General features: G+C 33.4%; 1 protein-coding gene across 1 annotated transcript in view; it reads right to left on the bottom strand.

Annotated features, from left to right (window-relative positions):
* The window catches only part of oc (ocelliless), an 83365-nt gene that overhangs the window by 5406 nt on the left and 50854 nt on the right, over positions 1 to 27105 (bottom strand). The window contains exon 3 of the mRNA XM_068768336.1: positions 1917 to 2071. Coding sequence (XP_068624437.1) covers positions 1917 to 2071 — 155 coding nt within the window. The remainder of the gene's footprint in view (positions 1 to 1916; positions 2072 to 27105) is intronic.

The raw sequence follows: 27105 nt of genomic DNA, 5'->3' as shown, positions 1-27105 counted from the left end.
CCATGAGAGTACCTCAACTAGGATCGTCAATAGTAACAGCGATGGCTTCAACCGAAACCACACAGCTGGTAACACAATAAAATCCACGATCATCTAGGTTCTAATTTTTATACATCTATTTTACTATTTGATCTATTGTTCTTTTTTCAAATTCTTAAGTAAATTTAATAATTCTAAATATGAAATATTGCGAAGTATTCAATAAACCGGTGTCAGTGTAAGATATTTCTAAACAGTGAGATGGCGTTTTAATAGTACGCGGATTTGGCTATCTCTGGATCCCAGCGGTTCGTTCGTTGAAGGCACTTTAAACGATCTATCCAATGGTTAAATTTAAGTTACTGGTTCCGTACAAGAAAAATGAATGTAATTTTGTGTTAATTTCACATTGACATTTGCCAATACATGTGTACTCATCACGCAATACATGTACATTAATTTCTTATAAAAATAAATCAAATGTTTTTACAAAGTTTACAGCCAGACAAAAGATCTGAAGCGATAACATGATTTTAAATTGGATAATTATATACATTTAATAGTTTTAACCGTGAAAAATGTTCGCTAATAGGCTACATAATGAACCGCAATCATTTGCATCAATTTCAAAAACAACAAAAATCTCGTAATAGAGACGGAATCGTAAAATCTAAGGTCATCTAGACGATTCGCAGATAAAATCTTGTTATATTAATTTGTTCCTCATTGCAGACGGAAGAATACAGATAAAAAATAATAATTATTAACACACCAGTGTGCCGTTTAATGCTATCTGTGGCAGAGATCGAAATTATTCAATTAGAGATACAACTCGACTATCAGATCTCTCTCTGGACGATAAAGATACAAAAGGGCGCGAAAGATTACCGCGGTAGACGGGCGTGAAATGAAACTAAAGAAAAAGCTACATTTAGCATGCTAATTAACGGTTTTATGCGCTATTAAGTTAAGTTAAATGTTATAATTTTTCGCAACATGAATTTCTTTGAATTACGAAAACGGATACGGTTGGATTTTTTTAAATTTATTTCGCGGTTAATTTGAATATAAACGCGATGATGGCAGTGAAACTATGGCGAAGAACTGGGAAGATTTAATTGTTTTTATTTTGACGTTTAATAAAAATTTTATAATAAAAATAATAAATGTATACAGGCCGCTTTCAACCAGTCGTATTGGCAATTATACCTCGAGGTTTCCATTCCAATCCATTTAAACTGATTTAAGTTAACAATAATGAGAAAATATAATCATTAGTTGCATCTTCCCAAGTAAAAACACCCTGTATCGAAATCAATAGCCAACTATCGGTAATATTGGAACCGGAAGTCTGTGACATGATAGTAATCTAGATATATTTAACCTATTACTAGTCTTGTCTCTTTCTAATAAAAAAGAATTTAATGAAATATTCCATGATTCAAAGTGATTATTAAATGCTAAAAGAAATTGCCGAAAGACCTCAAAGGGATTTCTTTCCGCATTGGATAATGCCTTGTCAAACAATTGGATGATTCGATTTTCGAATTTCAAATTTGGAACGTGTAATTCGATTGCGCGCTAATGCCTCACTCCGTGTCGCTTACGAGTCTCCGCCGATGCTCAGTCGCTTGACAAACTTCGTAAAGTGAGGTCGTTAGAATTCGCATTGGATTGACAATGTATTTTTGTTATTCGAATTATTATACAGTTTCTTCCTTTTAATAAATTATTCAATCTTGCTTAAATTATTGCCCGAAACTTGAGAGTGGTTCGACTAATCGAGAATATTTTCCTTGCCCCAAGAGAAAGGTTCTCATGGTTTACAAAGCAAATTTGAAAACATGTTTTTAGAACTTGACGTGTATATATAAATATAAATATATATATATATATATAAGTTAGTGGAGATGATTATATGTTTATTGTAGACTCACCTGCACTCTGGACTCTGGTAGGTTGATTTTCAACGCCACCTCCTCCCTCATGAAGATGTCGGGGTACCGTGTCTTCCCGAACAGAGCTTCCAGCACATCCAGCTGCGCTCTCGTGAACGTCGTCCTCTCACGGCGTTGCTTACGCGGGTTAACACCTGGATTGAAACGAAAATTAAATAAAACGTGATGTATAAATCTTTTGATAGTAGAAATGTAGTTGAAGAACCAGTAATAGACTATATATATAAATTCAAATTCAAAATATCTTAATGTAAATATTTTTATATTATATGTCATAGGTTCTTATAAAAAGGCACAAGGCCACCATTGAAGCTCGAAGAATCTCGTTTGTAGTGATAGTCGCATATCACTAACACAACCGATGGTTGTTGGGGTTGAATTAAAATAAAATTAATTATTAGGCAGGCCGCGTATAAACTAACATTCGTAATTAATCTCCAAAACTATCTTCATAATAAACATTAGAATATAAAAAAAATGTATAATTTTAAAAAAAGAACTAATAATATGTAATAGTGTATAAATAATAAACTTTTCATTCACATATTTAATACGAAAAAATCGCGTAGATGCGACGTATACGTATTACATGTTTGAACAAGTAGTCACAAAAGAATTTTTTCGGTTTAGTATGTACTACCAGTTTATAATAATTAATTTTATTATAATATATTGATGGGAGAAAGTGGATGAAACAAATTCAATTTTTGAAAGCGGTCCGCGGACCAAGTGTTGCTTATGCAACTATACTGTACAATAAAAGTATAATATAATAGGTAAATATAATGTAGCTACAACCTTTACTAGTGATACTGTACACAATCATATACAAAAACATCACGGCAAATTGTGAACAACGAAAACATGTTAACAACATTTACATTTAAATTGTGTACACCAAAAAATTATGGCAATTAAAACTTATCTTTACGTAGCTATGTTTATTATTGTCTACTACTAATACTACTACTCCGCTAGTTAAGTGACCCAAAGTGGGTCTTGGCCTCCGAAGCGAGAGACTTCCACTTTCCTCTATCTTGCGCCATCGTCTGCCATTGGCTGACATTCAATTCGCGCAAGTCTGCCTCAACGCGATCGATCCAAAGATACCTGGGTCTACCCACTGGTCTTCGACCCCTCGGTTTTTCCAGGTACGCTACCTTCACGCTCCGATCCGATCCCATTCGTTCCAAGTGACCAAGCCAGCGGATACGTTGAGCTTTATATTCGCCAATGATATTTGGCTGTGCTACTAAAGTCTCAATTTCGGCATTCTTTCGGAGCCTCCAAGATCCGTATTGTCTCCATAATATATTTTAAACTTTCCTTTTACTAAGTCATAATAAATTTTATTATAGCACTAAATAGTTTTTAGTTGATTGAAATGTGTTTGTTTTTGGACTCGTTCACGCTGTTGACATTATAATGTACAGATCGTCATCTTAGCCTATAGACGCCCATTGCAAGGCGTACGTTACCAAAGATATAAGGAACAACATTGCCAGGCTTGGCAGGGGGGTTGGCGATCTCAATAAGGTATTATGGTACGCAGAAGATGCCAATCCGCTGGAAACTTGTTTGTAAGCAAAGGAAATCCTACTATAAATAACAATCAGTATTAATTATATAAGATTGGATTCCAGGAATCGAACCCGCGACCGACAATCGCAACTAACAGCTGGTAATGAATATATCAAACATTGTTAAATTAAATATAAGAATAGCAATTGCTAAGTTCCTGGCTGGCTCAACAGATTAGCATTCGGAATCGCTTGTAGCTTACTTCTTGTAACGTGAAAAAATTGACGATTCTAAAGCGCCTGTAAATGACTTTTTGGATAAATATGTTTTGAATTTAAATAGTAATGTCAAGTAAAATTTCATCTCTTATCCATTATACTCGCAGTGATATGATTATTGTTAAATCGAAATATTTACGTTGTCTCTTGTAACAAAATATATGTAATATATTCCTTATCTATGTGAATGACGGACGTAGAAAAACCATCATATATATATATATATATATATATATATATATATAGAGAGAGAGAGAGAGAGAGACAAGATATAGCAATTCAGTATTTCGATTCCTTCAACGTATGTTTAACGTACAATGCTAACTAGAAAATCGTAGATTTTAATGAACTACTACGAATAATATTCTATATAGTTCACGGACCCCTCCGTTCCGTGAACTCATTCCGATGAAGCTGTAAAAGCAGCAAGGCTAACAGCACAAACTTCAGACAAAACAATACAACAATACAATAATATTCTATTATGATCATCGTATCAGCTGACAAACGGCAACCTACCAACGTCTTTAAACTCTTTTTACAGTTGTCTTGTTAAATTTGTCACACCATATACAGTGTTGCAAGTTTTACTGCTAACATGCTATGGTTAACTAAACGTGCCCTGGGCTTTATTGTCGAGTAACAGTCCTAACCCAGGTCCTCTCGGGGGGCCACAGAGTCTGGTCACTCCATGGATCGTCAGCCGAAGCGATCTAAGAGCTCGGCGGTCTGACCCAAGGGTCCTCTGGGAGACATCTAGCTTCGCTACGTAACAAAACAGACTATACTAAATACACGATGAGCATATTAACACTAAAACAATTTAACGCAATAAATAAAAAACTCTTCATTAGCGGTAAACAACCGTTCGTGTCGACGTCCGTCGTGTGAATGCGGAAATTGAAATGTTAATCATACGATCCGTCGCTAACCGGATACACCGCGCATCTTTTGTTTTTAATTTCACAGCAAAAGCAAGCCGACGTCAGCTGCCAGTTCGATGTGCTTTTTAGTAATGCGACCATTTGAAGACAATTCTTTTTTTTTAAACGTGTTCATGCATTAATTTCATATTGTATTTAATTTATAATTTGGATAATTGTACAAACTGTCAGTTAAAATAGATTACTTCAATAGATACATACAGGTGTCCCATATATCAACGTCAAGTAGAAGTCAGATAAAGGAGACAGTTTTATTTATTTAAATATCTGTATCATATATTTTATAACGTCCACTAGTGGACATAGTCTTCTTAAATATATTTTAAATAAACCCGTTAGGTAGCGTACTGCATCGAGCGTCTTCCAACCTTAATAAGGTAATTTGTCTACCTTATGGGTGGATGTCCTTCGTTGCGTAAGCTATTTCGTGGTTTCCCTCCGGAACCTCAAGGTCCCCAGCGGCCATGTAGCATGCCACTTCAACCTGCCAATCCGCAGGGATTCCCCGTTCATCTAAACTGTTCTATTTTTCCATTTCTATGTTACCGTGAAAAACATGAACGTCAGTCAAAAAGTCATAAAGCAATTGTCTAAATTTCATAATTATTAATACATCTTATTTAAAATATGTCATAGATTTTTTTTTATATTTTTTTGAGTTGGACATCTGTTCTATTACAAATGTTTGACGTTGATATATGGGACAACAACTACTCACTGATTAGTAATAGATGTAAATACTTTGAAGATGTAAATGTATAGATCATACTGTATAAAGTGAACATTTCTAAATACTCCTTGTGTAGTGTGCAGGCACAGATAATAAACTGTTCGAATTTCAAAAACGATTTCACTTACAATGTCATCATTGCGTTATTCATTATTTCTGAAACTATTGATTTTTGTAAGGTTGTCCCATACAATTAATTGACAGCAAATAAGCTATACATTCATCTATTTAAAATTTTTACACCTATATCTAATGACACAAAATTTTATCACAAAAATATTTTTTTTTTCCAACAGATTCATTAAATAATTACGTAAAAACATCCTGTATATTTTCACTGAATGGACGGTGAGACTAAACGTTACAAGAGTATACGACAATAGCAATCAATACGGCTGATACAGTATAAGGTCCACACGTTTATCACAACCCGTAAATAACCAAGCACCAGCTTGCCTATCAAGGCACAAATATACCGGCATCACATCAAATACAAGAATTTATTGCATTTGTAATTTGTACTAATAAAATTATGCTAATGCCCCACAACGCCGCCTCCGTGTTACGGGCCTATGATTTTACTACTGTTCAGATGTTCTCAAACTGTAATATATTGAAGGCATTACGAAATTTTTTTGTGGGTATTTGTAAAATATTCTCTGAAACATCTTTATAATTCACTGTATGCATAACATATTTTTAGCATATAGTCTTGAAGAAAATTACAAAACATTTTCAAAAAACTCTTTTGGTGTTTAGTCGTACGTCAGATGTTTCCTCTTACGTGCGAACTCTTTTCACTTCTATGTTTTTTGGTTTATGGTTTTTGGTCTGACCTTGTACAATGTTGTAAGTAGTAAATTTATGTTATGTCACCTATAAAGGAACAAACAACAGGACCATTATTTATGCGCTAACTTTGTAATGTACTTTTAACTTATGTGCACTGCTGGCGTACCTAAATAATGTATAAAATGTCATTACGATTACCATTAGGTTTTAACGACAATTTTAAGAAATATTTCTGTTAAATCCTGATGTAGGGATTCGACTAAACCATATATGTAATATATATATATATGGTTTAGACACGAGTACACGACAAGAGTACTTACATTAGATACGGTGTGATTATCGTAGGAGATAGTTTGCCTCTCAATCTTTTAAAATAACGAAACTAGAGTATCCAAAATTAACAGAAAGTTAAAAAATAGACAGGTGAATATTGTTTAAGATGCCTTTGTTTAAAATTTATGTATTTTGAAATTAAAATGTTACAACATCGTTTTCATTACAGCATTTCGGAACCCTGGTAGTTTTCAAATAGGACCGTTTGAAAGCGGCTCCCAACCAACACTCATCATCACTCTTCTCATCTTCCGACGATCAGCAATCTCACCTGTCCACCTCGATTCGTGTCTAGTCCAGAAACTAAAGCCTCCAACAGTCAGTCAGCGGCTAACTGCTCTACACGCTCTGTGGTCTGCCCAGAGCCACGTTATATGTTATAGAGATATAACCTTTTATAGATTATTTTTTTAATTTATCTGTTCCTAAATATGAAGCTTTATTTAGACGATATTATTATTATTTTGAAACTTTATTAATGCATATATCGATGTGTATATTTACAAAAATATATACTGAAAAACTTTTGTTTATCTGTCTGTCACAGTTTGAGAGCCGCTGTCTTAATCTACATACGATAGAATTATGATTGATATAAAAAAATCTAATCTGTATTTCGTTTTGTGGCTCCTGCTCACTACAGGCCTGATGTTATGCTTATATCTTTGAATATTTGACACGATTCGTTTTGTTGAAATTAAAAAATATATATATCTACAAAACGGTCGTTATTTTTTTTAACAAATTTTATTTGTCTTCACTCGATTATTAGTGCCTCTCACTAAAGAAATGATCGCTGTTTGCTGCTTGTTGGTTGCTGTTGCTTTTTCCCGAAATTTGAATTTTGCCACCGGAAATCCTATATATACTTACAAATATACAAAAGAGCAAAGGGTATTTTAAGTGATAATACAGCTAGAATTGTTTTAACTACTGTATTAAATTATACAATCATAAACATAAACATAATAAATAATAAAAAAATATTCAAGTATGTTGTGGACTTTTCTCAGATTAGGAAACATTTGGATACCATGTAGCTTTATTTAAAATTGACTGATGTCATTACAGTACAAATTATTTTATTTAATATTCTTTATTTTACACGTTAGGATACATTTAAATAGTTTAAAAATAATATTCAAAGGGTACAAAGTGCGGTCGTATCACACAAGACAATCTATAACAGACAACCATAGTATGGAAAAGGTAAAAGTATAAATAATGGGTAGTTGATGTGTACAAAACATACGTATTACACACAAACATACATATGTATATAACATATATATTTATAATAAATAAGGTATATTACTTATTATAAATACAATACAATAATAAATAAAAACGTCTAACTGATTTCGATTACACTTTCCTCAGAAAGAATAAAGAAACAGAGGAAGAAAAATCAATGAATTAACGGATTAATAATCATAGGTCTAGTAAATAGTTTTTTTTTTTTCCAATTTCTTGAAAACAGGTAGTGAGTTAGCACGTCTTATATTTAGCGGTAAATCATTTTACAATCGAACGGTCTGTGTGTTGAAAGATTTGGTCATAAGCGAGAAAGAATGTGCCGGTATTTTTAAATTAATTTAGTACTAGTTCACAAAAAAAATTTGCTCTTCGGACATTCTTCCACTGACATAAACAAGTGATAATTATAAAATATCGTAAGTATGAAATAAATTAAGTTAATTAAACTTCTTTACTTAACATCACTTATGCAACGGATCCCAGTCATTAATCATTTAAACAAATGTAAAACAAACATGCTCGTACACGAGAACGGAACGTGTTAACCACTTATTCCACTGTAATCCCTATACAAATTAAACTTAAATAGCACGCCATTACTCAAATATAAAAATTAACAATGGCTGTTTTACGTCATGTATACTTGTATGAAATAAGAAAGAAATTTCTTTGACAGATTGTTACTCTGCTTGACGTAATGTCAAAAAGCGCGCGCTTTTGTTTGTCACAGATAATCTCTGAACGGGCATAGACAAATCTTTGTTGTTTTTAGTCAAACGCTCTATGAGACGCATGCTTTCATTTTAACATATTTTTCTTTAATAAATCAAAAATTAATTACGTTAAAAATGTTAGGGGGAAACGGAAAGTAGTGTCGCTTTCCTAAGTTAAATTTAAACGACAATATTTTAAAAAAATTTCTATATCTAATCACCTTCGTTATCAACAACCTTTTGCCGTCTAGTATACAACGTCTTTCAAGTATGTAAAGATCTACCAAATGACAATCAAATATCGATATGCGCAGATACGACATTAGTTTCTGGTCCCTCTAATGGTTTTCGACCAATCCAAGCTCAAGCCAGAATATAAGTAGCCGTCGTTTTAGTCGACGGACGTCCACCTGCAAGGCATATGACGCTCTCAAAGATGTATGTGGAGAGATATACCATAATGGCCACGCTTGGCAGGCAGGTTAGCGATGGCAGTGTATGGCAGTGTAGTACGCAGAGGAGATGAGTAAGTATTACTAGTCGAAGAGGCTTTCACATAGCAGCAAAATGTCAGTCTACATCTGTCGTTTGCACGATGCAGACGCGTTTTACTGCTTTGATAACATTTCCAACGTACCCTACAAATTATTTAATGGAATCAGGCGTTACCTCGCAGAAGTCCATCCTAAGTAAGAAAAGGAACAATATTTAGCCACTTCTGCACATGCAGTGGTAGTCATGCAATAAAATGCACCGCCCGCCAGCCCGCTGATAAATGCGTATGCGGCAAACAATGCGAATCACACAACCGCCACCGCCGAATTACTCAACACGTGTTTAACCCCTCCACGGGGCATCTTCAGGAGTTATGTTACACCGATTAGTGCCAAACACTCTGTGTTACCTACAAATTATTGTTCTAGTTTGATTTCTATTTAACTTGTAATTGAAATATATTGTCAAAATAGCAGAACCAAAGATAAATGTCATCGACCAGCAAGAATCTGGCAGTGGTAATCTTCTCAGTTGTTTGTTTATTTCTAAAGGTCGTGTTCACGTGTTCACGTCGGAACGTCTTGTAGGAGCCGATGACTGGCTCCAACAACACCATCATCAGTTTTCCTAGGTCTAGACGGAGAGTATAGTTATTGATTCAGCTTGTTCAATCCAGCGTATAGGTAATCCAGTGGTCTTAAAAAGTCTATTTTACCTAGACATTTTTTTAGAACTTATCTAGTTATTTGCGGGTCAAGTGGCCAAAGTAACTTAAGATTCGTTAGTAGCGTATTGTAAGGAGCATGGTATTTATCTTGAACTGGTCAAGGATGAGTTGGTGCGTTCTTTAGTCCATGGAATGCACAATAGTTTTTCTAACATCACATTATTTTTTAAACTCGAATATTAATATCAGAGTTCTCTTGAATCTCTTCGATTATGTCTACTGATTCTCGACATTTCGTTCAACCTTGTCATATGCATACGCATTCGAGTATAAAAAGACGATCAATTTATTTGCGCATTAAAAAAATATTATCGTGTAAACGAACCTTTACATTTATTTTTGGGTGTCAATTATAGTTTGTCCTTTTCTTACAAAAATATTATAAAGAGAGCTATAGAATCGTTAAGCGAATATAGTATTTTGCGGGTAGTATGATAAATACATAATTATATCCTGACAGTTACCGGAGTTGAGTATCCGGATACTTATTTCACTATCCTATATTAATTCAGTAGGTGACAGGAAATTAGCATTTCATATCTAGTAGATGTCATTAATTGATTGCTATGGCCTTTTCCGTTAGGATATTTTGCGGGTAGAAGTAAAATCTACATTTATCTACGTATAAATACTGTTATTAATTCAAATGCAAGTTTTCCGTCATATCTAGAAAGGTCTTCTAGGTACATCTAGGTTACATTAAAGTATAATAGGAGTAGTACTGTAAATTTGGTTTAGTATTCTAGTCTCAGTTTATTGGTCGAAAAAAGTATATCGGTACAAAGTGATCACTATTGGAAATCTATTTAGTAGACCTATTTCCAACACTAAATGTGCTACGGTTGAAAAGGTGATGATGATGTGTAGTAGTTCTATGTAGTGGCCTCTAACCAATATTTCAATTGTATACCAAACAAAAAATTGATTAGTTCATTTTACAGCAAAAAGATCTCAAGTTCAACACCTATTTTTAATCATCCTGTATAATGTGATCACACTATAAAATATACTACAGTTCAATGACTTTTGGCAAAAAAAGTTTGCAGGGACAGATAGTAAATATGTTGTAATTAAAATTTTTAATAACACCTTCACTTACTTTATTATCATTACGTTGCTATACATTCACCTCTTTGTAGGTTTCAGGGCAAACACTTTTTAAATTTTTATTTGTAGTTTATCTTATGATGTACCTTCACCGTTTAACTCTTAATAGCCTAGAGTTTCAATTTTGATACCAATCTTTTAAACCGAATTAAAACTTAACTAAATTAACATTACTATTACTTTTTTTATAGGTTGGCTGTATGTATTTTACTGTTGTATAATATTCTTTCCAACGAAATTAAAAAAAAAAATCTATTTTTCCCTTCATCTAGACCCTCAAGCAAACATAGTAATATAAAAAAAATCACTTTTGTAAATCAGGCTATTAAGGGTTAAATGTGTGTATATTGTACTGTTCAGTTTGGCGCCCAAAATCGAACCTATGTGACACCCTGACCAATGCATTTTAATTCAGTAATTAATTTTTTTTATTTGTAGCTGGCCAGAATTAAAAATGAAAAACCCATTACACAATGGTTCAGAACTCAGCTGGGGCGCAAATTGTTATTAGACTTTTCAATCGCGTACGTACGAGGATTAAAAATAAAATAATACAACATCCATTTGAAACTAGTCGCAGACCGTCCCCATTCACTCTATTCCAAACAAACATTTCATACGAAAACTGTCACATTACCTTGCCATAGAAAAGTGGAAATAAATACACGTTTATCCATCTCTCTCTGCTATTGTAAATGTACGCGTGCAAGACAGGGACGGATATGTTTTCGATTGTTATATTTGACAATGGGGGCTCGAACGCTAATCCTCATGACATGGCGGCGTTTTTTTTTTGGAGTTACCGATATTATCTTCACGGTTGATTTCTGATAGTGCTACTGCGTAGGGGTGCTGCGTTTCTACCATTATCCAGGACTGTCCTAAAATATACGAGTATTTCAAATTTAAAAAAGTTTACCTTAGTTTCGTATATATACAAAATTTAAATATGTTTGCACATTGTGATGCACAGCCCTGAACTTTGTACTAAATTAGACGACACTAATATAGACTTAAAATATGTACAACTATTTTAGAACAACCATGCTAGTTTACATCTAAACGTATATCTGAAACTATATAAAACGGAAAATATATTAAACTGAAGATGAAAAAACTCGTATACTAAGTATATATATCAAAAATTACCTTGAAATTACATTCTTATACAAATGTTACAAGAACACAGTATAGTTGTAATTTACAAAACAGATATACACTGCAATACTCGGCGATAAATATTGCACATCGACCTTTGGAACGAGACAATTTGGGCTCCGTAGAGCGTTATCTCTGTCGCACGACTAACAAAACGTCACATAGGTAGTGTGAGACAGAGATAATGCTCTACGAAGCCGAAATTAGCCGATTGTCTCTTTCCAAAGGCCGATGTGCAATATTTATCGCCGCGTACTGTACAATCATAAATGTCAGAACAAACTACTGAAAGAAAACTATATTGTTTGAAGGATGAAACAATATAATTTAGGTAAATAAAACACTTTTACAAAAGCTTTCCTAATGATTTGAAGAAATGTAATGATATTGTAATATTTGAAAAAGCACTTAAAACATTTGTGCATGCTTTGTATAACAGAGTATCTTCACCGGATTTAAAAGTAGTATAAATAATATAATATTATATCTCATTTTGGGAAACTATTTATAAGTATTATGAGAATAAATCGTATAAACCCAAACGAACTTTTAAACAATAATTATACACGAAAAATTTTTATATTAAATTAGTAAGACATGATGTTGTGCTTTATTTATAGTGATATTATAATTAAAAAAATAATATAATATTTTATTATTTGAGCAAAGCTTTATGTATTGCACCCATATACATACCCCATATACATATACATACCTATTATATACATAACCATACCCATATACATACATATACCCATTTTCAGTTTTAATTTTGTTTCTAAGTTTTTATGGTATATATGACATGTAATATATGTAGACGTATGTAGACGCTGCGCAGGTGAGCTGCATAATATGTTGTTTGAAGACATAGTCAAGGTAGTCGGTACATTCGGGCAGCGCATGACCGATATTTATGGCAATCATTTTGCTTTGATTTTGCCTTGAAGTTGGCATCTATTGACTGACATTATGATGATAAAAATATCACAACATGAAACTACGAATCAAATTTATTATTTATTCATAGAAATCGTGATAACTCAGATAAAAAAAAATTACAAAAATTATTGTTAATTGAAATATATTTCCACGTCATTTGGTATATTTAACATTAACCCTTTTCTTGATAATGTATCTGCAGAGATACATCAGAATTAAAAAAAATTAAGGCATCAATTTTGAACGCAAAGTAATCATATGTATGTGAATGTTTAGGTAATTTCTTAATTTCCAACGCTTTTTCAGTTTTTTCTGTTGGCATCCTTAAAAGTCAAGTTGTATGAATATTAATGTAATATTAAAAAAAATCTGCAAAGTTACGGGTTAAATACGTCATATGCAATTACGGATTGCTTCCATCAATTTTTTATGATGATATGTAATAAAGTTATTGAAATTAAAAAGGTAATATTTAAAATATATATATATATATATATTAAATTTTTTTGAAACATTGTGGCAACCCTATTGCGTATAAGGCTTGTTTATGGTTACTTGTCTATGACTGCTAATGGTAGATTCGTGTTTAGATCTCGTTACGGAGTATCGATAAATTTTGAAAGGTGCGGTTTAGAATCTCTCTTTTATAATCTCTTTAGTCGGAAAGGATATTGGCACTTAGTTCCTACTGGACCGCATAACAATAGATTCTGGTATTTGGATGCATATCTATCGAGTCATTTGAAACGTTAAAGATATATAATCGGAGGTATGGTTGTACACTTTCATTTACTAATTCTTTTTTTTTTAAATCAGATATGAAGTATACAAAACATACAAACATTATATCTCATTTGACAACCAATTAATGTATGCTGTCATTGCATCGAAAAAACAACCTTTTTAATAATGATAATACAGTAAGAAAATGCTTTTTTCAAAGTCGAATTACTACACATTAAAATTAATTATTATTTACTATCTGCAGATTTTGTACAGCCAGAAGTTATTGGACTCTCGTATTGCAATAAAAAACGTAACATATTTCATAGAGATCACATTATACCGGATGATTAGAAATAGGTGTTAAAATTGAGATATTTTTGATGAAAAGTGATATATACAATTTTCTGTTTAATATACAAATAAATATTGGTAAAAGGTCACCGCGTAAAACTATTGCCAAAAATTATTATCATCACCGTTTCAACTGTAAAACACCTAATGCTGAAAGTGGGTATTCCTCATATATTTCTAATAGGATAGCTTGGAAGTCTGTATTTAGCGTCTTTCGATGACTTTAACAATTGATATGTCGTTCTACATCACCGATCCATGGATTCCACTCCAAAACGTTATGGCCATACTTCAGCTATATAAACATTCAGAGTCGACTCAGAATGCCGGTTAGGCACTAAGATCAGCGAGGACCCAACAGCCTCGCTAATTAAGACCGATGAAATGCGACCTGAATCCCTTAGGCTATGCAAAAAAATTGTAACACAGATAATAAAAAGAAATAAGAATTAAAAATGTAAACAAAATAAAAATGAACATTGTAAAACCTGAGGAATGAGGTGATGGATCAAAGGCATCGAAAAAGAAGAAAAGTGGAATGAAAGATTAAGACTGATGAAATGTAGGAAGTAAGAAAAGGAATGAAAGATCTTAATACGAACGGTAGAAGAGTTCGTAAAAATAATTAAAAGAAAAATGAAAGTCTCTACACCAAACTAGTTAGGGGTAAGAGATGCCGTCAAAAAAATAAAGGTCACGAAAACTATACAAACCAAAACCTATAAAAACCTTTAAAACCTATGTAAGACAGTATTTGAGATATAACAGGTGATGAATAATGTACTAGCCAAGAATGGTAGCACAAGTTTTCCTGGTGATATTAAGGCGCCGCTGCCAGATCAGGAAAAGTAAGTTTGCATAATATAAATAGAAAAGTAAGAAATACAAAACTAATGTTAATTTTATATAAAACAGGGTTTAAATCAATTACAAGTAAATTAATTTGATATGAATCGGTGAAACTGAAAAACGAACGCCGTTCCAGAAAAAAGGTGTATGGCGACTATAACAAAAAATCCAGCACTGATATAGTAATTATTTCAGTGATACGTGCAATCTTACATGCAAGCCACTGTCAATATAATGTTTAACCTAAAAAAATGCCCTACCAGAACAGACGGAAACGTCATTTATGTTTTGTTACTTGTATCGTCAATTCCTTTTTTAAACATAAAATAAACATCATGTACAATCACAGTAAATATTGGCATTTTTTATATGTTTTTGCGGCCGCGTCAGTAGTATCTGTTTATGGAGCCATAAAAATATCGAACATGATAAGATTTTATTTTTATCAAGTAAGCTGTGTAATAAATTAGTTTCTTTACGTCTATACATAGATTTTAAACCACAACAGATTTCTGTTATATTGCGCCACGCGCCATCAACTAACCACGCCACCCCATCCATATAATTTATTTTCACGTTTTTCACGCAGTTTGACCCCGGATACGTCCCTAGAGCATCTCTTTTAATGATGTGTAAACCTTTTTAGGGGGAAAGATACAGCTGCGTTTATTATTTATACAGGCAAATAGACTGTAACGCAAAGAAATAAAATATATTATGCAATACGCGTGATTTATTTCGTAATGGCGGGGACTTTTACTGTCAAATTGACAGCTTCTTAGCGGTTGTTTTGGATGCGTTCAGAGTTTGTTTATTTATGAATTATGTTATGAAATTTAAATTACGATTTCCGATTTTATTAATTCATTTCATTAACAAATTATAGTTGAATTTATTTATTAAATAATTTTACAATTTTTACTTAAGATAATTTATCTTTTTTTTTTAGTTTGAAGGTTCATAACAACTTCGACAGACAACTGGTAGTAGTAAGCTGATACTTCAACATAATTAAACACACGAACTGTAATTACATATATATGTGCATTAAAGACAAAATATTTTTATGGGTTTTTATTTACTTTTTACCTAAAATTTAAGTATACCTTGTCACTTTTGGCTTTCTGACGCTTAACTGTCAAGTCAATGTAATGTCACTAGAAATAGGGAGTGAAAAGAAATCGAAACCTACACTACGTTTGTCAGTCTGTGGTCTCACTAGATTTAAGGTTCTAGAGTCCATCTGTTCCATGCTATCACTTCGCTGGACTATTATATATCGTAATAAAGCATATATACATAAAACATAAAGGATGGTTGGATATATGAAAATATTCGGTGATATAAGGGTTCGGGGCTATAAATCATGTTAACACATAAATTCTATTGCCAACGCCGCCCTAGGGGTTGGATGCGACAACTTGTGACAGATTACCGTTAGCGAAAACTCTAATATGTAAACTCATTCGATTTTAGCTCTTCTAGTTACCATGTTACAGTTGAAATTGGATTGAACAGTAAAAGCGTATGCAATGAGTTATTCTATTAGCATAATAATGTTGGCAACCCTGCAGGGGTGGGCTTGCGTTAACAGAATTGTTAGTAAATTGAAATTTATCTAATAAATTATTGGCCATTTGTTGCAGTGTGAACAAGGGTGCTAAATATTGTGGAAATTTGTTACAATAGCGAATATATATCTTTATGTGCATTCGTTGATAGTTGATTCGTTTATTTACGAGTATTTTAAGAAATATAATTGTTTCTTTTTCTTTACACTTCTGCTATAGATAGATTTATGATTTTCTAATTTGTAATTCCATCTATGGGTGAAGTATACGTTTTAGTATTTTGTATACACTGATTAGTAAACTTAATTAGTGCTGATTCTAAAATACCAAAACCATAAGTTGCAAAAAAATTAAAAAGTAGCTGGATACCACTCTTTTGGGTGAGAACTATGACTTGTAGTGGGCGTTTATGTAAACAACGAGGATCTGACGATATAGAATCTGTATCGCCAAAAGTTTTTGTACTGTTCGCAATTAAATAGAATAAAAAACATATTTCAAAGTGATTACTTTATAAAGCTTTTACACCTATAATCAATCGCCCTGTATAAGAGCTGGGTTTCAAAATAGGAACGTATTAGCAAACAATAAACACTAGAATCTGGCGTGGTAGTCGTTACGTCCACGTGTCTTATGTATATAACTCATACAAAACAATGGCGCGTGGCAGAGTGGAATTCAAGCGGAGAAATCAATTACCACGTCAAGGTTGAGAGAAGATAAGTATTTTATAATGAAATTCATACAAAAAAATTGTTTATTCATACAATGGATTACTTCTCTTATTGAAGTCAAGAAAATAAGATGACATGAACATCTAATAGGGATATATCAAATTCGCCACGCTTGACAGATGGGATTGCGATTGCAGAAGACGCCGCTGCCTATCCTATAATTAACGCACAATGTGGAATCGAACCCAAACTATTATCGCAAGTGTCACTCCACTCTACTACTTACTATCTGCCCACTCCCACTAGGTTACCATTAGTGGGAGTGAATAGTATGCAATAATTAATTTTCATAATTAACCGAAGTATGAAAATTCCCTTTTTACTATGTATATCATTACATTATTTATTGATCTCCGATCACCTACCTACTGATCAATACAATGACCAGTTTCATATTGCCATGAGGAATAAGAAAATGGTGGTATGAATAGAGTGTCTTCGGTTTGATCAATGTGTCTCAAGACGGATTCAGCGTTTAGAAATTAAGCAAGAATGAAAAGGTTCATTTACTATTTAATGGAATCAGGCATTACCTCGCGGAAGTCCATCCTAAGTAAGAAAAGGACCAATATTTAGCCACTTTCGCACATGCAGTCGTGCAATAAAGTGCACCGCCCGCCAGCCCGCTGATAAATGCGTATGCGGCAAACAATGCGAATCACACAACCGCCACCGCCAAATTACTCAACACGTGTTTCACCCCTCCACAGGGCATCTTCAGGAGTTATGTTACACCGATTAGTGCCAAACACAGAGTGTCACTCTGTCTTTATTGCACGACTATCACTGCATGTGCGGAAGTGGCTAAATATTGGTCCTTTTCTTGTTCATTTACTATTTATCGTTATTTTATATAAAGAAAATAAACTTAAAGTTACTAATAAAGAAATAGTTGATGTTATGGTTTTTCTTATATTGTTGTTTGAACTTTACGATCTTGTTACTCGTCTGGTTTAAGATTGCGTTCATAAGATAAAAGTTTAATTTTATGCTTTGAAATGGGCGTGTAAAACTTAATTTGCAGCGTCGAAAGCTGCGCAAACAGATAGTGAGGACGCGTGCGAGTCACGTGCGAGTCGAAACGCATCTGATAAAGAGCTATATAATCACCATCAAGTCATAGACTATGACGATATATTCGCCGGACCACAGATATAAATATTTTTAAGAGCAGTGGTAGCTCAGTGGTGGAGGGTTGATACATGCGATCGTAGTTCGCGGGATCGATTCCCGAAATACAATTATTCAAACTTTGTGCATTAATTATATAAGATTTTCACAGATCATAAACAAGTCTTCAGAGAACAGACAGCGGCATCCGTACTATAACACCGTTTGCTCGTAGGGTGGTGAGAGACATTGTTAAAATAGTTAAAAATAAACTAATCAGGTTTTTTATAGCAAAAACCAAACGTTTTATGAGCATGGAATCACGCTAATGCTATAGAAAGATGGCTGAAGGTGTTGTAACCTAACAAATATTCGAAAAAATTTCTTTAATTTTTACAAAATCAAAAATCAAACTACTTTCCGAACAACGAATAATAACAATAAGATATAGATTTAAATATTATCCATTAATACGATTTAATAGTGAAATATAGTTTGACCTAAGCATGATAAATGTCTTAGTACAAAATCTAGACACTTAAGTTAGCTGGTTGTTCACAAATAGTTGAGTGCCCCCCAACGGGAGGGTCGAGGGACGGAGGCATACCGCCGTCTCACAGAGGATTAACTTATCATTGGAACAGCGTAAACTTACGGGCTGTGTGGCCGGGGAAGATAAACGCAATTTGGGGACCCGGTTTGATTCCCCGGACTGCCCGGGGCGCCCATTAGCGGATGATTAAACGTTGCCAGGAGAAAAAAGTGCTTTGTAACTACCGATTGATTTTTTTTTTAATTTCTATTAGCATTACACGCTTCGATTGAAAGCTATTTTAGCTATAGCTACTGCTATTTTTAATAGGTTTATCAAGATTGTTAAAACTGATATGTTATTTAATATTCTTTATTGTACACGCTAGATATTATATATATAGTTGTAAAATAGTAAAGAAAAGAGTGCAATGAGTGGTCTTGTCACACAAGACAATTTCTTCAACAACCATAGTATGGAAACAGTAGAGAGATAAATAACGGATAGTTTACGTGTGCATATAGACAAGATATACATACATATAAATGTATATACATAAATAAAAACATCAAAGTGACTTAGATCGCACTTGCCACAGAAAAAAATAAATAAACAGAGGAATAAAAAATGAATTAAATAATAAATAATCAATGGTTTACTCAATTTTTCTTAACGATTTTTTTTTAAAAAATAAGCAGATTTAGCATCAGTTATATTCAGCGGTACGCATTGGACAATAGAATGGCCTGTGTAGTAAAAGATTTGACCCTAAACGAGGAAGAACATCATATTATGCTATATTTTTAAGAACATCTGAATATGTAAAAAATTGCATCAATCCTGCCTATGGCGGTCAGAATTCAAATTGCAGAGGATAGAAGAATATTTGACTAGAGAAGTTGGCCGTATGTATATATACATATGTATATATACATATGTATATATATACATGTTTAGTATATATATGTATGTATCCATCATTTTCGAAACCCGTAATAAATATAACCAAGTATTTAAATAATTTAACGTATTGACTAAGAATATTATGGTCGACTGCAGTCGTTAAATACGGAATGATTGGTTATAGGTATAAAAGATTTAAAAAGATACAGCGATTTCTAATCACTCTGTATAAAATGGTCACAAATAAATATGGTACATTAATTTACTTTTTTTCATTGAAATGCGACAGTCGAATTACTTCTGGCAGTATAAATTCTACAGAGACAGATAATAAACAATAATTAATTTTAATATGTAGTAATTCGAATTTTAAAAACAATTTTTTTTACTATATCATTATTACATTATTACTTCTGAAACCATTAATTTTTGAAAAAGGGCGTGTCATTAATTAATGGTAAATAAGCTAAACATTTACTTTTATAGCGTTTATATCTATACAAGGAACTACTGTAATTACATCTATTACAATGAAATGTTAAAATTAGAGTATGGTTATAATGTGGTGAATTTTAACACTGTTTACAGGTGGTATAAGCAAAGATCGAAGCGTATTTCGATCTTAAAAACCGATGAAAGCGTGCAAAGTGTAGCAAAAATGGTTTTATCTAACAGGATTGACTATATGAGAGCTTGCCGAGGAAATTAATATTTCGTATGGAGTCATAAGACACCTGGAGAATAGGCCAATGGTTTCTTTCTCTATCATGATGATTCGCGAAAAAAAAAATATGTTTGTCTGTGCACACTTGCCTTAATTAAAGGATTTAGTATCATGCGACTTTCGGCTCATCACAAAATTAAAAAGCACGCTGAAAGGAAAATGTTTTGACACAATTCCTGACGTTGGGAGAACTGAAGAACCTTTAATAGTGGCATCAACTTTGGGATATGTGAATCGTTGGCCAGGAAGAGTACGTTGAAAGGATTAATGTAAACTTTATACTATGTTCGCAATAAAATTAGTAAATTTTTTTTTGATCATACATCATATTAGTACTTTTACCTTTTCCATACTAGGGTTGTCTGTAAGATATTGCCTTGTGTGATAAGACCACCCATTGTACCTTTTTGTATATTATTGTGAAACTTATTAAATGTATCTTAACGTGTACAATAAAGAATATTAAATAAATAAATCGTACGCTTTGAGTTAAATAAAATTACAAAAGAATGTTTATATCATTACAGGGATGTACAATACGAATCTGGTTAATAATTTATCGTGGTTCATAAAGTTATTTTAAATCTAAAACAGATCGTGGAACTCCAGTAGCCCTCTGGCCGGTGGTATAAAAAGAATAACAAGCAAACAGTAAAACGGCTCCGCAAACATTGAGTGTTGACTTTGCAATTAGTGAGTCGTGTGTAACACTTCCTGCTTCGAGGGTTGGAAAACACCCTCGGGCTCGATGACTTTCCTCCGCATACAAGTGTGGTTTTCGTTATAAATATCACTTACGGTACTATTGCATAAATAAATATGAATAACTGCCATTTTCTTTTTTTTTTTTTGTAATTAGGAACAATAATAATCTATGGATTTTGACTATGGAACACCATTCAGAATAATGACTCCTGATTGTTTAGCATTGTAAAAGATAAATTTAATTTATTCAACATTACAACTTTTAATAGAACTCTTATTGATCGTCAACATATTTTTAATCTATTATATAGATATTTAAAACCAGTGTAAAACCTTTGAAAGAGTGAATATATAGCTTATTTGTAAGCAAAAACCTTTCTAGCTTTCACACCCATTTCCTATCATCTTGTATAATGTGATCATTTGGGAATATGTTAAATTATTTTTATATGTAGTGATCTGAATTAGTAAAACGGTTTTTCTTACAATATTATCCTTTATCCATTATTTTTAAAACTATTATATTTTAGGTAATATTACCATGTAACGTAACGTAATAAAACGTAAGTCGTTTGTACTTATAAAAACCAAACGCAAATAGATGATAGACGAGATGGCGTTTCAATATAAACGCCAACCAACGAAGTGTATCATAAAAAATAAAAACGAAAAATTTCAGATGTTAAATTCTTAATGATGACGGAACGTAATTTATAACTTGCCGCCATTACGTGAAAATAAATGACAGAAAGAAGTAACGTCACGTTCATAAAAAAGAAATAGTAAATCGTTCCATTTTCAAAATGTTTTTTTAAATAATTTTTAAACTGCGCAGTTCTATAAACTTATGCTATCACTGATTATCATATAGTGTAAATTGATTTGTAACGCTATCCTATTTTGCCTTACGCCTTTTTTTTCTAAAAGGTTAGCTCCGTGACGTCATACTACGATCTTCGACCGCCTGTTCCGGTTCCTTGCGACTTATACGGCAGCAGAAACATTCATGTTGAGTGGTGCTGATATGGTCAGATAATAGGGTAAGACTTTGCCCCCTCGATACTTCTAGATTTTCCAGGCCAATTAGTTCTTGGAGGTCATTTTGGAGTCTCCAGAGTCCACACCGTAGAAATATATGGACACTAGGCTGTTCAGAAATTCAATTTTCTTATTATTATTGACGTTGTGGTCCCTCCGCACTCTTATCAGACATCTTCGAGTGAATCAATGTTGCCAATAATGAAAATAACGGTCGATAATAAATAGCATATTAAAAAGCAATGAAAACATGAATCGATGGGAAAATTAAAACAGTATGTTGTTACATTAGCGGTACGGCCTCGGATGGAATCCTCCGAATCTAATTCCAGTTAACCCCACGCGCCGGGGGTTCCCCGTAGCATAAATAAACATGGGCTGGGTGTGAATTTTCGCACACCAATTTATAGAGCCCCGGGATGTTGGCGCTGGGAAAACAATCTTTCGTACACCACCTGTCGTTGAGTGCATCTCAATGTTAATGTGTTTAATAACACTACTGTTTTTTTAACATAACAAATGTATACAAAATATTATATAATCGATACGTATACACCAATACCTCACTTCGAGTCATGGTTACGTTCCAAAAAAACACGACGCAAATTGAAACGCCGCAAAGTAAATTGAGATTTTCTATAGCAAACCATGTAAAGATCGAAGTTAGGTTCTAGGGTCACGAAAATACTACTTTATAAAAAGAAAATTGAACAAAGGAAACATTTAAAAAACAAAAATAATACAACTCTGCCAATAAATAAATTGGAACAATATTTACTTTTTTGTAACCAGATACAACACGTAAAAATTTATATAAATTTATTATTCTCTTTTAAAAAAAGAACAACACACTACGTAATTGAAACTGAACTCTTAAAATTAGCAAAACAAATTGTAAATAAAACTGTATTAAAATTGCGTTGATTTTAGTTAGAAAGGGAATCCCCGAATTTTGATGGCATGGCGTAATTAGAAGTGATGCAAACTTTTAGAAAAAAAAATATTAAAGACTTGAACCCAAAACAATGCAACCTCGAAAATCTAACGACGCACTGCGAAAATTAGGACTAATTAAGCAGCGACGCAACTTCGAAAAAAAAACACAAAACGAAACAACGCAAAGTGAGGTATTGGTGTATTCTGTTCTATTTGTCTGCTTGTACAATCAACGGATCCATACTTATATAACTCAAATTACTCTCCTTTCCACTATATTAACAAATCTGATTCGTGTTTTACGGTCTTAAAGCCAAGAAAAGTGGTGACCACGCGAAACACACTTGGACATATGATCACCGTTACTGGATGGAAGACGACTACAGTCACTTTAGATGATGCTGTGTGTATCACTGATAATTTGTGTCAATGTGAAATATATATCAGCCGATTAATGTTGATAATGATAGTGGGCAACACTGTAAAGTGTAAACCTAACCAAAAGATAGCTACATCGACTATGCCCTAACCTATTGGGAAACGCCACTTTCACTAAACTTACTGTATTTAATTGTAATATTTTGATTTTCAAATCAAAATTGTCGCTGAAAAAACATGCAGGGCTATGTAAGAGCATCCCCCTCATCTTAAACGGTGTTACCATCAACAAACAATTTTCCTTGAATGAATGTAAAATGTGATTTTGTCCACATCGTCGTGCGAATTGCCAGCTGCGTGGGGTGAGGCTGGATTGGGCCCGCTTGATTGACTGCGTGTTATATTGACGGTGTTTGCATAATTGAATGCTTTTCTTAGTTTAAAAATACAAAAACAGATTATTTGGGACTCGGGCGATATGCTCTCTGATTTTTGTAAAACAAAATACGAATTGCTGTATATATATGCAGCTTGTAGCTTTAGTTCGACTATAGCTCTCACTCAAACTGCATGATTTTAAATATTTTATTTTAAATACGAACATGCTGTATATATGTGCAACTTGTAGCTTTAGTTCGACTATAGCTCTACTCAAATTGCAGTTTTAATGCGACTATATTATATGTATGTTAAGACGCAAATTGAAGTTTTAATATGAAGTACATTACCCGGCTAGAAATATTGCACATCGACCTTTGGAAAGAGACAATCGTCCCACACTACCTATCTGAAGTTTTGTCAGTCGTATTTCGTGCGAGAGAGATAACGCTCTACGAAGCTGAAATTAGCCGATTGTCTCTTTCCAAAGGTCGATGTGCAATGTTTATCGCCGGGTACTGTATGCCATTATATGGAAGTTCGTTGTATGTAACACATGTGATGTGTTATTTGGAGAATATGTGAGTATACATTACGTACGTATTCTTTCTTAAAAAGAAAAAAAAAGAAATCGTGACTTTCATTTTTCCGTGTCCTTAGTGGTATGTTTGAGAAAAAGCCGTTTTATTCCAAAAGAAAATCTATATCAGATGTAATCAAATATGTTTACTATACCGCGTTGTGTTTTTAAAAAGTTGTCACTTCGAACAATTGCGGCCAGTGTTGCCAGCTAATCTTCTAAATTAAATTATTCTGTCGCAATTTAATCGCTTTTTTTTAAAACCGCGGATAGACAGCTGATGCATCAACCATAATCCTAAAATAGCATAAAACGAAAAAAGCTAATTAACACGTTGTTTTCCTTTATTTAATACGGATTAGCGGATTATATGCTATTTTCTACATTAACGGTATATTTTAATCGTTATAACGAACTATTGCAAGAATTAGCAGCGATATAGCTGCGATGGGTTAAGCTTGATAGATTTGTTTTATCTATGATAATAAAAAAAATAAATGCATTGTTAAATCGGATCGTCATCACACGTTAAATATTATTTTTTTGTGTTTTTACATCTAACGTTCATTGATGTTCATTCTTTCTTTTTTTTCCTAGCCTAAAAATTCTCACCAGGATATAATTCTAGTTCAGTAAAAATTTTATGTTTTTTACCAGTATGGAAATGAGACTTCTTGGAAAAAAGCGCAGTCGCTCAACTATGGAAAGAACGAAAGTAACCCCGCGAATTGAGAAGTCGAAGTGGCAGGGAGCAGAGAGCATGCCACATCGCGCAGAACTGATGGTCAATGAAGGTTTAAGGTTGAGATTACGGAGCAAGCACATCGTGGAGCGTCTATTCATAAGGTGGTCAGGCAGACTCCAACCGGTTATATTGGAAATCTTTGGAAGAGGCCTATATCCAGTAGTTGATGTCCTAATTCTGAGACAATGATGACGATGATGTTGGGAGAGCTGTTGCTCATCGCTAAGAGACCTAATCCTTAGTCCAGTTAATTTATAACTAAAAAAAGGTTGGAAATCTATACAGTATATATTGTGATATTATATATATTATTTTTGCATTTTAGTGTAAAATAAGAGTTTTAAAGCTTTGAAAGTACCGAAGATGCATTATACTCAGCCTTAAACATTTAAAAGTAGCAAAATATAATTTCCAATAGAATGACATATCTGATAAGGAATGACGACGACAAGACCACTGCATTAAAGCCCGTAAGAAGAAAAAAACAAAACAAACATGGCGGCGCAAGATGGCGGCACGTCAAAGCGCGCCGACGGTAGCGGCTTGCCGTGTTGGAATTCATAAATGATAAATTTAATATAATTTATGACGCTTCGGATCGAATTAGAGATGTTACAACGGGAAATATATTAAATGATGCTGTGACAGAGATTTCCATATTTCTTGCATTTTGTATCGTGCCATTTATGATATTATGGTATCAAATGGCATTTACGGATACCACTTTAAACAGTTTATACTAGATGTTTACGTATTGTTTAAGCGTCAGAAGTTAAATACTTGTATAAAAATAGTGAAAGACAATGACAGATAAAAACAATATACAGAGAAAAATTTATTGCGCCTAATTTTCGTCCTCAAATATAGCTATGATGGTTGGTCATGCTCTGCCTGTATACAGCGGGATCATGAGACTTCCAGTATTTTTTATACATAGTCGTTTCTTCGATAATTCTAATTTGGATACTATGTTGGAGCTAAGCGCTTTTAGCTATTCTGACTTTTAGAGCGTTAGAACAAGGACTCACGGGTCCAAAATTTGCGAAAATGTACATAAAAAAGTGTTGACAATTATATCTACTATGTCGTCGGAAAAGTGTGTACTATCTTCTCCGATGACCTTTAGTTGAATTGATATCAGATACGAGAAGAGCGTTATGAGACTTCGGTCTAACCGAAGACTACCGATCTATTGTTCTATTGTTTCTGTTGATGTTAATGCTGTTAGCCCTAAGGCTTTTACAGCTTCATCGGTACTGAGTTCACGGAGCGGAAGGTTAGGTGAACTAGATTGGACAGTACCGAGCTTTACTCTTGTGATTTTACACGTCAAACGATAGCGTGAGGCATTCTACTTCTAGCGCCATCTGTTGGCGCCACCACAAGTAAAAGAGTTCTTTATAAACATACATGTATAGATTTGGTTAGTAAACTACAGTAACCGGCAATAAACATTTCACATCGACCTTTGGAAAGAGACAATCGGCTAATTTCGTAGAGCACTATCTCGGTCCCACACTAACTATCATTGTATTTCTTGCGACCGACAAAGATAACGCTCTACGAAGACGAAATCAGCCAATTGTCTCTTTTTAAAGGTCGATGTGCAATATTTATCGCCGGGTATTGTAACAATAGACGAATTAATGAAATCTCCAATAAAATTATGTACTGTTTGAATATGGAACGTAATATTTTCGATGCGTGCATAAATGCCGAGCGGTAAACACAGCTCGTGTCATATCCCCGCGGGTTCCCGTAAAATATGATAGTTAATTCAACTTACGCCGACCCCGATTTCACGCCGTCGAAGGACCAGCTCGTTTTTGATATATCTGACTCATTACTTAAAGAATTTTTTAAAGAAAATATTTATTTTGGACATATCACTTGATGGTTGAACTAAAAAAA

The sequence above is a fragment of the Battus philenor genome, unplaced genomic scaffold (genome assembly GCF_028537555.1).
Source record: "Battus philenor isolate CCGP_79_NKW_IND1 unplaced genomic scaffold, ilBatPhil1.0.hap1 SCAF_25, whole genome shotgun sequence".
In the NCBI taxonomy this organism is placed as follows: Eukaryota; Metazoa; Arthropoda; class Insecta; order Lepidoptera; family Papilionidae; genus Battus; species Battus philenor.
Note: the sequence above shows the minus strand (reverse complement) of the source record. Positions and strands in the feature narration are given on the sequence as shown.